The sequence below is a fragment of the Pocillopora verrucosa genome, chromosome 10, assembly GCF_036669915.1.
Source record: "Pocillopora verrucosa isolate sample1 chromosome 10, ASM3666991v2, whole genome shotgun sequence".
NCBI classification, from domain to species: Eukaryota; Metazoa; Cnidaria; class Anthozoa; order Scleractinia; family Pocilloporidae; genus Pocillopora; species Pocillopora verrucosa.
In genome coordinates this window covers 17850877-17864636 of record NC_089321.1, presented here as the reverse complement: position 1 = coordinate 17864636, position 13760 = coordinate 17850877, and the positions used below count along the sequence as shown (strand labels likewise).

At 34.3% G+C, this 13760-nt stretch overlaps 2 protein-coding genes across 4 annotated transcripts; one reads left to right on the top strand and one right to left on the bottom strand.

The window, feature by feature from the left end:
* The first annotated feature begins 1200 nt into the window (after positions 1-1200).
* LOC131782330 (uncharacterized) lies at positions 1201-10189 on the top strand. 3 transcript variants are annotated; one of them, XM_059099056.2, is made up of 10 exons: positions 1201-1424; positions 2749-2894; positions 3052-3096; positions 3460-3576; positions 4133-4201; positions 4473-4534; positions 4826-4928; positions 5631-5768; positions 7995-8167; positions 8754-10189. In XM_059099056.2, exons 1-10 carry the CDS (start codon positions 1304-1306, stop codon positions 8836-8838), a joined length of 1059 nt encoding a protein of 352 aa, XP_058955039.2. In that variant the 5' UTR covers positions 1201-1303; the 3' UTR covers positions 8839-10189. The 3 variants fall into 3 exon arrangements, with proteins under 3 accessions (XP_058955039.2, XP_066029117.1, XP_066029118.1); XM_066173020.1 differs by lacking the exon at positions 1201-1424 and adding an exon at positions 1703-1874; XM_066173021.1 differs by lacking the exon at positions 1201-1424 and adding an exon at positions 2312-2391.
* Positions 10190-10810: 621 nt separating this feature from the next.
* On the bottom strand, positions 10811-13734 carry LOC131782331 (putative uncharacterized protein C7orf78). Its single transcript, XM_059099057.2, has 4 exons — positions 13047-13734; positions 12237-12342; positions 11749-11855; positions 10811-11308 (listed from the first exon to the last, which is right to left on the bottom strand). Exons 1-4 carry the CDS (start codon positions 13539-13541, stop codon positions 11132-11134), a joined length of 885 nt encoding a protein of 294 aa, XP_058955040.2. The 5' UTR covers positions 13542-13734; the 3' UTR covers positions 10811-11131.
* Between the last annotated feature and the right edge of the window lie 26 nt (positions 13735-13760).

The window sequence follows — 13760 nt, the reverse complement described above, 5'->3', positions numbered from 1 at the left end:
TTCTCCTGTTAAAAACCTTGGAGTCTGGTGTGACTCAAACCTATCTATGGTTAATCGTATCACCAAGACTTGTTCTGCAGCGTTTTACTATCTTTATAACTTTAGAAGAATTAGAAAATATTTAACAAAAGAATGCACGGAGACACTTATTCATGCCTTTATATCCAGCAGCTTGGACTATTGTAACAGCCTCCTACTTGGAGTTCCTGAGTGCCATCTTCACAAATCACAGAGAGTCCAGAATGTAGCTGCTCGCCTCATATTCCAGAATTTGTCATATCACATCTCTGCTCAAGTCACTACACTGGCTGCCTGTAAAATATCGCATAGTTTTTAAAATGATCTTAATTGCTTTTAAAGCAATCATGGTCTGCCCCAGCCTACATAAGTGAGTTGATTTCTATTAGAGACACCAGAAGATATGATTTACGTTCCAATGACGGCTTACTCCTTGCTCCTTGCAAGGGTAAAACACTCACCACGCTCGGCGACCGATCTTTCCATGCGGCCGCCCCTAAGTTGTGGAACGATCTTTCGGGCTCTATCAGAAACACCCAATCTTTAAACAAGTTTAAGAAGGCCATTAGGACTTTTTTATTTGCAAAAGCTTTTTAATTCTTGGTATCTAATTTTATATTTTTACATCTTCTTAGTGAACAGTTTTATTATTTATTTTATTTTATTTTTTATTTTCTAGTTTTTTTTTTTAGTTTTTTGTATCTATGTAGGGTTGAATTTTTAACATTTAATTGTAATGCGCAATTGAAAATTCTTATATCGATAATTGCGCAATATAAGTCTATAAATTATTAATATTATTATTATTATTATTATTATTATTATCTCTGTAAACCTTATAGCTTTCGTCTTAATTGATTAAAATTCTGAGTTACTGCTTTATCAACGTCCTCGTGTAAGGAAATTAGCGTAAGAATGAACTGATGCTCATACTTGAGGTCCTTAATCTCAAACTCATCTAAATTCCTCCTAATGAATAAACAAAATCAACGCTACCTGCTGTCGAAGATGAATGATGTGGCTGTGAGGGTCAGGATATTTAGGTCTATTTACCATTGATTTAATCACTCTGTCTGTAGAACAGATACTTCACGTCTAGGAGAACATGGGAGCGAGACTCGTGATCACGCAGATATCGTGATGAATAGTAGTGTCACGTAATGTCACGTCACATCTGAACAGAACGATCCACGTGTACGTTGTCAAAGCGATTCCATAGGAGCTCTTCTTTAATATACAAAATTGTTTTGTTCGTTAGCGAACAGTTGTGATTTTTCAGTTGAATATGATGATGAACGATTTACCGAACACATTTGTGGAAACGTTCCACAGTGTGGAGGCCGTTAGAAAAATGAAATATCAACCGCTCGGCAAGACAGGGATGATTGTGTCTAAATTGAGCTTTGGTAAGATACAGTTTGTTAATCATTACTTCATGTTATGTATGATGTTGAAAAAGGAAATATATTGTGTTAGGAAAGTAGCAAAACGTCATTGAGCGTAAGAGCGACACAGGGCTTGCGGCCATCTTAATCTTGCATTTTAAACGAGGCGGTTGGTTGAGCAGAACCAAACAGAATATTTGCATCAGGAATTCACCTTAATTGTTTGACCCATAAGAGTAACTATCATCCAATTTCTTCTCTCAGCGGTACCCCTGAATCACTCATTGAGGTCACGAGAATAAAGTGAACTATCACCAAGGAAGGATGCTCTTGATTGTGAAACAAATTCACCTCATTAGGAGAAATTTATGATGGAGCAACTGCAGAATACCCGGCCACTCATTTACATGTCACTGAATAAGAATAGCGTCTATTGTGTTATGCCTCAATCTTCAAAGCCTCCCAATACATGTAAGTGAGGCTTTTGTGACCAATAAGCCACCATAGCAACCGTATAGTATAGTAGAAACACCCATATTTGTAGCTGTATGTGCATTCTAAAACAAATTCAGTCACTCCCATTTTGTATAGTTCAATTGCAATTAGTTTAAAGTATAGAAACAGTTCAGAGCTATCTTACATTATATAATAATTAAAGTGACTCTAAACTTCTGAAACAATGCAGAAGTGAAAAAAAAAAAAAGGAAAATAAAGCACTCTAAGCCTGTGTTTGGCAGACAAAGCCAAAAATAATGTTGCTAAGGTACTGTGTATTGTTGTGTACCACATTTATATTTCTTTTAGGATAAATTTGATTAATTCAACTTTGCATCCTCCTTATTGGATCACCTCAGGAGAGGCACTGCTTGTGAAAGCCAAATATCAATATGCTCTTTTCCTTGATAGGTGTTGCATCTGCATCTTTAAATGAATGCAGCATTTTAACAGTGTTTTCTCAGGGAATCCATAGACCTTAAACAAAAATATGGTAAACCTTTGCTAAAGATACATCAAAAACTTTTTTTCTTCTTAACGGTTTCAGAATGGCAATTAATACACAAATTTTAACCAAAGCTGAGACAAGTGCCATTTTTGATATTGCTTTGTTCTACTGTTGTGATATTTCCCTGAAGCTATTGAATTTTAGAAATATGAGAATTGTGAATTAAGGCTTTGCTTAAAGTACAAATTATGATTACATATCAATTGCACAAATAGTAAGTGTGAAAATTTCAATTTTTCTATTCAAATATAGATAACAAATAATATGAATTTTTATATCTTGCAACAAGGTGACGTGTCAATTTCATTCTAAAAAATTACTATTTGCTTTAAACAATGACAGGAGCATCATCACTTGGAAGTGTCTTTAGGGAAACTAATGATGAAGAGTCCATGAAAGTAGTGCATCATGCAATAAAAAGTGGTATCAACTACATTGATGTTGCTCCATGGTATGGCCATGGTAAAGCAGAGACTGTTTTAGGCAAGGTTTGTATTTATTTGCTGTTTGGTTAGTTGTTTTGTTCTTTATTACAGTAACTAATTATTACCCATTCTCTGTGAGATGGACACCATTAGTAAGGACTGGCAGCAAGTTTTTGTTAGGCTATACCACAGGAATTTATCTTTTCTGTTTTATATTCAGGCCTTGAAAGAAATACCTCGAGAAGCATATTACATCGCCACCAAGGTAAAATTTATTTTGCCTTTTTTAAAACTTGGATCACTGAAGTAAGCATCTTCATTTGTGAAAAGAAAGATGAATGCTTCCTTGATCCAAGTAGAAATACAGATCTGCATTAGTTTCAAATGTTTTAAGAATTTCAAAACTGTTTACAAATATTAATAGCTATTGTGTTTGACAGCACCGTTTTTAATAGTCACATGGTTGAGAAGTGGTGGAATAATGCCTATCAGAAAGTGTTTGTAATTGAAAGTTTTACTCTCCAGTTGGAGTCACTACTCATCTCAAATGTTTACATTAATGATCTCATTTCAAGCCTGATACATTTTTGTTATCTAGATGTATTATGCCTTTTTGTGTTTTTCATAGGTGTGTCGCTATGAGCCTGACATGCAAAAGATGTTTGATTTTTCTGCTGAAAGAACATTACAAAGTGTTGAGGAAAGCTTGAAGCGACTGGGTCTGGATTACATAGATGTTATTCAGGTATTGCTCTGCAGAATTGAAAACTGTCAGGATGTAATTGAAATTTTTCAAACTGGAAATGAGGATTTTCAAAGGTGTATCATAGGAATCCCAATTAGTTTGACTTGCAAAAGCTCGCATTTCAGGGAAAGGATCATATTTGTGTTTTCCTGCCAATTTTCTATCACAGACCATTTTAACTCCCTAGGAAATGATATTTCTCTTTACCTAGCTCAAGGATGCATGTGAGCTGAAATGTGTCTCTATAATTTTCAAAGAATATACTGTGTACAATTGCAATAATGTAATTTGCTCATATCACTTTCTAAACTTTATATTAACTTGTGTTGTGGTTGAAACTGTTACTCAACTCAATGTGATGTCAGTCAAGCTTTAATTGTAACCAAAATATCTTATAACATGACTTCCCCTTCTACTGAAACCTTTTATTGCTTTATAAAACACATCTTTTATAATTGCCATAATTTCACAGTTTTTTTATTTTTTCAGAAATCACTGATTTGCACTTCTAGTAATAACAATAACAATTTTTAGTGTGAATTCCCTGTCAGTACAGGTTCATGATATGGAGTTTGCTCCTTCATTGGACATGATTATCAGTGAGACATTACCTGCCCTTCAGAAGGTATTTGCATTGAATTGATGCTTTACAATATACTTATGGTAATTTGTTTACCCATCACCTCTGCAAGATTTTTATCAGAAGTATTAAGAATAGTAACAAAAATAGTGCAATAGCGGGCTGGTATAATTGTACTCCAATATTTAATTACATAGTTTGAATTTAATCTCAAACAAAACTGTTGAAATATGTCATTTGCCAAAATCTTTAAGTTCAGTGTGTTTTGTTTTCATTACATATTATTGTTAATTATTAATTTTCTCTATGGTTTCAGCTCAAAGACAGTGGGAAAGTGAAGTTTATTGGGATAACAGGATATCCATTAGAAAACTTTCGGTGAATACATATGTTGTAGTTTAATTTATAATAGTTTCAGGTTAGCCAACAAGCTTAATTAATTTTCTACTTTCTATGTTCTGGACTGTGGTAATGTATCTTGAGGAAAAAAATTGAAACTTTTTACAAGGTTTCTTACTAGTAATGTTACCTGCAACTCATTTTAAACTACATTCAGATATAGTTTATTTCTTACTCAACTGTATTCTTGGTAGTTGAACCCAATTCAGAGCCAGACATTTCTGAAAATTTCTTTCATTTTTTGCTGATTACTGTTTCATTCATCTTCAGGACTGTTCTGGAAAGGAGTAAAATAAACATTGACACAGTGTTGACATATTGCCGTTGTTCTCTGAATGACGTTGGATTGCTAGATTATATGAACTTTTTTAAAGTAAGATTTAAAGCAGCTCTATCATGACAACTGGTTGGAAATAAAATGTGCTTAAATTGGCTTTCCATGCTACATTTAAAAGCAAATCTCCTCAGTATGCTGCCTGTCTCAAAACTGACCCCAAACACACCACCACTAAAACAAATATTGTTTTATTAGGGAAGGCTGAGTTCCTTTTCTGTATATTAATTTTCTCAATTTTGATTATTTTTTGAAAGTTCTTATCAATTTTATTAATGATAAATGTTCTGAGGCAAATTGTTTATCTTCAAGGTGAAATGTTCCAAAAGTAAGCAAATGATTATCATCACTTGTCTGAATCTTGAAATGGTGGTAATAGCTTTTCTTTCCCTCAGGCTTTGGGAATTTTTTCTCTCCCTTAACTTGGCCAACAAATGTTTACTCCACCATCAGTGAATGATACTCTTCTGATCTTAGGATTACAATATGAGCAGGTTCAGGACCAAATCTATTGTATAACAATTTCAGGTACAAACAAGGTAGTTTTAATCAACAGTATATGAAGCAAAAAAGAAAGGAAAAGAAAAAAAGGAAATAAATCAGGCAGCCCATTGCATTAAATTTGTGGTTTTTCTTTGGCATATGATTAGCATTTGTTGTTAACTTTTCATATTATTTTTCATTTTTTTTCCTCTTAAGGTCATTCAAATTTTTTCATATTTTAATTCTTGTGTTGTTTAGGAGAGTGGAGTTGGAGTTGGAGTTGTAAATGCTTCTCCTGTATCAATGGGATTATTGTCAAACCGTGGGCCTCCCTCGTGGCACCCAGCTGGGGAAATTGTACGGAAAAAATGCAGCGAGGCTGTTGATTACTGTCAGGTGTGTTGGTTTAAAATGCATTCAGTATACCCTAATAATTTCATTAATTTTAGAAGGATTTTTTTAGCATTATAGTCCTTATTTATTCCATGAGCTGTCAGCATTTAAAAGTAAAGGGCTGGGTACATTGAAGTAACCCCTGCCAATTATAACTGGGTGAATTTTTTTCATATTTATTTAGTAACTAAGTATTTTAGTTATAAACGTTAACACCTAAGAGTTTAAAAAAACTTGTTCGAATGTGCATATGTGGAAAAAAATTACAAAAACCTAAGTGAAAAACTTAAACTACTTATTAAAATGTAATACCTACTTTATTAAAGATACATCATTTTATAAAATAATTCAAATAGTACACGCGCTCTGATTGGCCATGAAACCATTTTACATGAGCATATGTAAACACGGTTTTCGTTCCTCTTTCATAAGTTATTTTATAAAAGAAATGTAAAATGGTTTTCGTGTTCACATAGCCTGATGTAAACACTTGGGAGGTTGGGAGAACACTCGATAAACTGGAAACCACTCCGCTTCGCGTCGTGGTTTCCTACGCTTATCTCGTGTTCTCCCAACCTCCCGCGCGTTTACATCAGGCTATGTAAACACAGAAACCATTTTACATTATTTTCTTCAATATAAGTCCATTATTCAAAAAGTGCTAAAATTTGACAGAACATTTAGAAAAGTCACAAACTATAATAGCAAAGAATAAAATAGAATAGAGAAAAATGATAATGATAAAATAACCTAATAATGTATGTAAGACAGAAACTACTATTAAGATTCTAAGTTGAACTTATGAAGAGCCTTTATAAACACTTGAAGTTTATCTGAGTTCCCAGTATATAACATTAGCTTGTTCCACTGCTTGCAAGTTATAAATGGAAAAGATTTTTGCATCCACTCAGTGTTAAAAGGAGGCTGTACCAAGTTACTTCCCTTAACCCTTACATTATAACATACATCCCTTAAATTCAGAAAATTGGCAAAGTACTTTGGACCTATTGAGTTAAGATATTTATAAATCAACACCAGAGCTTGGTAATAACAATAGTGTTTAAAGTATTTTTGCCTACAAGACTCAGTAAGGTTTCTTAGCTTTCATTCTTAGTCCCAAATAGAATTCTTAAGATATAATAGTTAGCATCTTGGAGTCTATTGCTCTGCACCTTACCAAGACAAACTAAAACTGTATTACAATATTTTAAACATGGAACTAGAAATATCTATACAGGAGAATCATAGTTTTCATGGGAACAAAGTGAGATATTTGTTTACCCAGATCAAATTTGTCATTCTTCTTACTGTCAACCATACAATTCCTATAATGTTAGTTCAGAGAATTTAGCCCGCTAATTAATTTATCAGCTAATTATCCCCAAATTGATATCTTTCTGTATTCTCATCGCTTATCTGGTTAATATTGTATTGATAGTGTAAGGAGAAATTCTGTCTTGGTCACTCATGGGAGTTAAAGGGTTAAGAGCTGAGGTCTTGGAATAAATGCTTGCTAACTTTGCTGAAATATGTGCCTTGTAAGAAATCTTCCTATCCAATATTACTCCTAGAATCTTGAGAGTAGGCTTCACTTTAATCTCCATTCTGTTGACTAAAAGATCATGCTTGTATGTAGATGAGCCAAGGATCATAGCTTGTGTCGTGGAGTTTTTAGTTGAGAGTAAATTTTACTCAAACCGTGTAGAAAACATGTACAAGTTCTTATTGACCATGAACTGTAGAGCTAAGGACAAAGGATCAGAATTGTATCCAGTGGCATCATTGGCATATAGTTTTAGTACCATGTTCAGAACACTGTAGTTTACTTCGTTTATATATTTGTTGAATAACAATGGACCAAGCAGAGATCTCTGGGGGACACCTGCCATGACACATTTCCTTTCAGAGCAAATTCTAAGAATTTCTTGTTGTTGTCGTTGTTGTTGTTTTGCACTGTGCTTGTTTGTTTGCTTTTTCAAGAATAGTCTCTACTTAAACAAGAGACTTCCACTCTCAGTAAAATCAATAATTATGAATTTGCCACTAACACTGCCCGATAGCAATCATAGAAATATCACCCAATAATGTTTTAGAGTTGTCTGAGCTGTCACAGTTTTTTGCCTGAGATTTCTCTGTTCTATGATTTTGAGAAAGCTATCTTTGTGCAAAGCTTGTTTTACCTGCTTTGATTCATATTAAAAAATATTTTTTTTCACCCATTTCTTGAAGGAACAAGGGGTTGATATTTCCAAGCTTGCACTTCATTTCACTTTGGGTTTTGAAGAAATTCCAACTACTTTGGTCAGCACTGCTAGCATTCAAAATCTGCAGAAGAATATTGATGCAGTTAGTCAAAAGTTATCAGATGCTGAGAGAAGATGTCTACTGTATATAAGGGACAAGTATGTTGAATTTTCTTTTTTCCTTTTGAATGAAATGTGATGAAATTAAAGTGGAATAACTTGCTGGGAAAAAATAAAATGTCAAGCGTATGTGGTGGCCTGCAAGAGGCAAGATCTACCACAGACAAAATTTTCAGTCATAGCTCTGTACTCATGACACAAGTCTAGAAATGCATCCATAAAATGGTCAGAAGCAATTCATTCAAGATGATTTCTGGAAATGGAGGAAAATTGTTTGTGTTATGTGTAAAAGTGTAACAGTAATACCATCCTTATTAGAGGCTTTTAAGGTGTCTTAAATGATTATTGTGTATGTGTTGCTAGTAGTTACATGTACATCAGAACTTTGAAGTGGTCACTTTTAGAAGGAAAAAGATGATACATAGAAAATATTACTACATCTAAGATAACTACACTTACATTTCATCAGCCATGTGAAAAGCAGTAATGGAAACGTCATTCAGCATCAAAATTTTCCTCTGGGTTTTGAAAAGGTGGTTAAAACTAATGGAAGGTTTTTGGACATGCCATTTACATTACTGAAGTGCATCATGAGATAATGTTGTTATAATGCTATCTCTTGCAGTATTTTTGAGCCATGTGGTAATCTTTCCTGGGAAGGTGTAGAAGTCTCAAGATATTGGCAGAAAATGAAACAGCTTCATAATTGACACTGTACTTGTGACTCAGTTGTGGTGACATATATGGCAGCTTTCTCTATGTTGTGTTGAAAGAATAGCTATACCTTTAAACTTCACCTTTTGTGTTTTATAATGAAAAAGATTGTCAACCTGATTCATTTTGCATGAGAGTTCATCATAATGACAGCTGCCAAATGTAGAAACTTTTATTTGAGGATGTTTGTGGACTTGTTGAAGTTATTTAAATTCATTTCAAATTTGAACAAAGACAGGCAGGCTCATTCTCATTGTATTTTGAGATTTTCTATTGAAGAGTCTCCAGGAAATGTAAATTTTCCTCTGTAAATGATGTTATATTTAATTCAAGAAACTTTGAAAACTTTGGCAATGTTTATTATTATAACATAGCTAGTAAATTTGTCTAATCAAATTCAATTTCACGAGCGTGCTTCATATTCCTATTGTGCATGCTCATGACGTCAACAAACATATCCCTCGAGAAGAAAATTTTCCATTGGGTTGAAAATGTTATAAAACAATTGGTTCATATGTCAGCTATGCATTCATCGAGATATGAAGCACTTGGGAAGTTTAGAGAGCACTCACAAAGCTAGAGTTGCTCTTGGCTACGCCTCGAGCAACTCTTACGCGTCTTTTGTGCTCTTCAAACTTTCTGTGTGCTTCATATCTCGATGAACACACGCTGACGTATGAACCAATTATTAAGTGTAGGAATGTGTGCAGGATGAAGAAATGGAAAAAATTCAGGCTTCCTCTCTGGGATTTCTTTAAGTGTGGCTCACCTGTGAGATTCATTTCTCTACTTGTGTATCATCCACAGGTAATAAGATAATATATTTTATTTGGTTGTGATCAGACTCTCCCATGAGAACAAAGAAGTTCCAAAATTTGCCCCACCCCCAACACATGTTGATTGGCAGACCAGTTAGTAGAGGTGCTCAACTAGTATCTTGGGGGCATGGTTTTGAATCCTGTCAAAGCCTAAATTTTTCCTATGGCTTCTTATCAGCAATTTCTTTCATTGCAACTTAATTGCAAGAATCATACATTTTTAAGGTTTTTAGTTCAAAATGTGATGCATTTCATGTAGTTGTGATCAGATTCCTTTACTGGTCTAGTAGCAAAAACCACTAAAGTGTGGCTCCCTCCTAAGATGTGTAACCTCAGCTGAGTTGGTAGTATAACAGCAGCACATAATATGAATCTAGCCTGAATTAATTTAATTGAGTGATCATCAAATCTTGTACTTACTCATATGAAACATTTATAACATAATGTATCATTCATGTGTGCAAAATTGAATACTATTTACTTGAAAATGTCATGTTGGAAGGTGGAATCATCTGTTATAATTTAAATTCCAAGTTGAAGTTTTTAATGTTAAAGTGAACCCATATCATCGGGAAGAATAGGAAAATATTTATTGATAAAAGTTACTTTAATACCCAAACTTGTGTTTACAAAATAGCTGTGCTTCATTGCATTTAGTAATAAATAATAATTATTACAGAAACTCTTCCTGATGAAAAAACATCAAGTTCTATTTAATGTTGACCAAGAAAAATTTGAATTTAAATATTCTTAAATATTATGTTTGTGTACATGGTATCTGGAAAAAAATGCAACAATAACCAAAAAAATGTACTTCCAATAGAATAAATTAATAGTTTGTTGTTCATTTCATTTTTGCCTGTAAGTGATTGTATAAAAATGTTTGTAACACATTATCAAAGGATGGGGAGACATGATTGTTTTTAAAAATAAACTTTCAGAGAGTGAACACTTTCCAGTCTGACATATTTTGAATTAGTTTATACCTCACAGGTGAATGTTGCTTTTCATGCATGATGATTAGCTGGTTCAGAAATGATTAGCAAGTACTATTCACCTCCAAGCAACCAAGGAGACAAAATTGCATGTCAATAATTCAATTTCCAACCATTTTTTTGTATATTTACAGACTGAAATAAACTAATTCTTTTCAGTTTCTGTGTGGTATTTACTGAACCAATTATTCACCATGGTTTTGGAGAAAGTGGTGGATATTTACCCTGATCACCAGTTCGTGGCTCCACTTTGGTGAATAATTGTTAACTATTGCACAGTAGAAGAACCCTTATTGCAGTCTTTGATATAGGTTCAAGTCATGTGACTATGATGTATAGATGTAGAATCCTGAATGATGTGATGCACAACAAGCTGTAGCATGTTTTGCCAGTCACTATGAAGTGTAATTCACAATTGTTTACATACACTAGAACCATGTTTACTCTGCACATTTCTGCATGCTCTTTAACAATTTTTAGATCCTGTTGAGTTCTTTGCTATGTGCTGTTACTTCTAACCAGTCAGCTGTTTTATTGTCAAAAATGTCTGGCCTTGAAAATTGTTCAATCTTATCTTGGGGTGAACACCATGGCAGCTGTTTGGCTATCTGTCTCATCAGAGCACTTCCTGGCAAATGACCCTTTTTGTATGGCTGCAAAGTTTTGTGAAAGAGAAACAGAGAACAGTTTCAAGCATGTGTTGTTAAGTAAGGGACAAGGCAAATTGTGTTATGTTCTAATAGGCATTTTACATGCCTCTGTACATGCCTCTGATGCCATTAAAAATCCACAATGAGACAAACAGTGGAATGTAAAAGTAAGACAGTCAAATGAGAGAAATTTGTTTTTGTATCAGTTTCATGACAGTCCAGCCTCTTTCATCTCACTTTCCTATCTATCTCTCCATCTCTCTTTATTCATTCATAATCACTAAAGCAAATAGTGCTGCTGCAGTGAATTAACATGATGTGCAGATGAAGGCAAGAGAGGTGTTGGAACTCTAGGTAATTGGCCTGGCAGAAGGCACTGAATTATTAAATAGCTTAGATGAGTAATAATTGTGTGTTCCATCAACTTAGTTTACACCACTTACCCCTTTGTATAAGATGAGTGACTTATCCCATTCGCACTCCTCCTCTTTGTAAGTTATCATCTGTTTTCTATAACCATCCTTACAATTTATAAACTGATCTGTATAGGCTAAAAAAGGGATTGATTTGATAATTAATCATATAATGCAATCATAGCAACATCACCAAAGGGTTATTGAGAATAGGTTGGTAATTGTGTTTCATTTTTGCCTGGATCATGTTTATTACACAGTGACTGTAATTTAGCGATGAAGATCATAATTTTGCATGAATTATCTATTTGAAAATTGTAGTACAGATAAATTTAAGTGTTGAAATTTTCTAAAGTATGGAACAATTCAAACAATTTTTGTTTTCTTTTCCTTATGATGTTCATCATACTCAATTGAAATACCTGTTAATATTAAATTACTGATGTTACATTTAGAATGAGAATGTTGCTAAAGTTGTAGTTTGAATAATTTACATTTAGGTGCATTAGAACACTTACGGTCATGCAGGACATTCAATGTTCTGGACTTGAACTTCAAATTTCCTGGATCGTGATCATAAGTAGTCTCGAACTCTGGCAAACCATACGTTTTTGGATTCTCCAGCTATAAATCACAAATTTAAAATATGTGCGTTTTTTGAAAAAGTTTCTCTCCCTACTATATGCCTAGATTCAGCAGAAATTTTTTCTTTGTCGAAAATGTGATAGTTAAGCCAGTGAACTGGATTCCTGATGGAATTAAGGGGGTTTGGGCCCTGACTAGGTCCCTTTTTTTGTGTTCTTGGGAAAAATTCTTTACTCTCACACAGATAGAATGTGGGACGAAACTTATGATAAACTGGCATCCCATCTGGGGTGAATAGCAAAAGTCTTAGTTGCCTCATGTCCTAGCACAGTGTGCCATCTTGTCTACAAGCTGATCTAGTCTTAATAACTTTTTAATATCAAAGGTTCTGAGAGAGAGATACCTCCCCCCTGTCCAAGAATTCAGAGGGTAAGGATAAAAAAAGTCTGCCATTAAGTTATCCCTGTCTTGAATCATGACTTCGTGGGTGAAACTCACGCTAGGGTGCTCTTTTATGTATTATGCAATTAGCCGTTATTTTGGCGTTTTATACACCACCGTTCATGAACAAAAAAATGCTCTTGGGCAAAAAATCTGAACGGATGTAAGAAATCAACCAAAACGATTTAAAGCATTCAATAGTATTGTAATAATATTGATAACAATAACAGGAATTATACTTTATGAAACAGATAATGAGATGTGTATTTGATTTAATTGGTTACTTAACTATAACAACTTACTGGTCTGAAATTATCCCCTCTGAAGGCATGAGGTCCCGGTGTAACGTAAGGATCACGTTTGTGTACACCTTCCCTAACGTACTTGATTTTGGCAGCATGAGAGTCCGGAATACGAAACTGAGTGGAGAAAGGCACCTTGTGTGATACTGGGGGCTGTAGAATTTTTGGTAAAGAAATAGGCTTAAATTCAATCCGCTGTTTGTTTCTCTCCTTTGCTCTTTCATTCCACTCGTCTTCGTTGTAACCTGGTATCATAGATTCTCTTGTATTTCGTTTGGGAGGCTTTGGACGGTAGATTTGAAGTGTGAAGTCCGGTGGCTTGATGTCCCATGGAGTTCGGTTTTCAAATTCTTTTTCTTTAAGCATTCGTTCACGCGCTCGCTTTGACTCCAAGAAACAGTCGCTTCGAGAACGGATCAGGGCCTTCGTTACATTGAATTCAACTTTGGAGCGATAACTAACTTGCACTGTTTCACATCCGCTGTTCTTTTGCATCCTGACTTCTTGGGGTGAATGTCACTTGTTGATTATTGAATGACTATCCTTAGTTTAGTTAGTTTCCTAATGGTTCTAATTACAAACTACCTGTAATCACCTTGAAATTTGAGCTTTTGGCTAGTTTAAACAGCCTAGATGAGTCACAGCCCATCGACAAAAACACCATGGAAATGAACAAACTAGTGGCCATTAAAAAAGTTCTGTAAACATTCGTGT

What these genes read in the sequence shown, in the direction of transcription:
- LOC131782330 (XM_059099056.2), top strand. Translation starts at nt 1,304, where the DNA reads ATGATGATGAACGATTTACCGAACACATTTGTGGAAACGTTCCACAGT. An exon ending in CATATTACATCGCCACCAAG is followed by an intron (nt 3,097 to 3,459) that starts GTAAAATTTATT and finishes TGTTTTTCATAG; the next exon opens with GTGTGTCGCTATGAGCCTGA. An exon ending in CATTACCTGCCCTTCAGAAG is followed by an intron (nt 4,202 to 4,472) that starts GTATTTGCATTG and finishes CTATGGTTTCAG; the next exon opens with CTCAAAGACAGTGGGAAAGT.
- LOC131782331 (XM_059099057.2), bottom strand. Translation starts at nt 13,541, where the DNA reads ATGCAAAAGAACAGCGGATGTGAAACAGTGCAAGTTAGTTATCGCTCC. An exon ending in GAGGGGATAATTTCAGACCA is followed by an intron (nt 12,343 to 13,046) that starts GTAAGTTGTTAT and finishes TGTGATTTATAG; the next exon opens with CTGGAGAATCCAAAAACGTA. An exon ending in CACTCATCTTATACAAAGGG is followed by an intron (nt 11,309 to 11,748) that starts GTAAGTGGTGTA and finishes AAAACTTTGCAG; the next exon opens with CCATACAAAAAGGGTCATTT.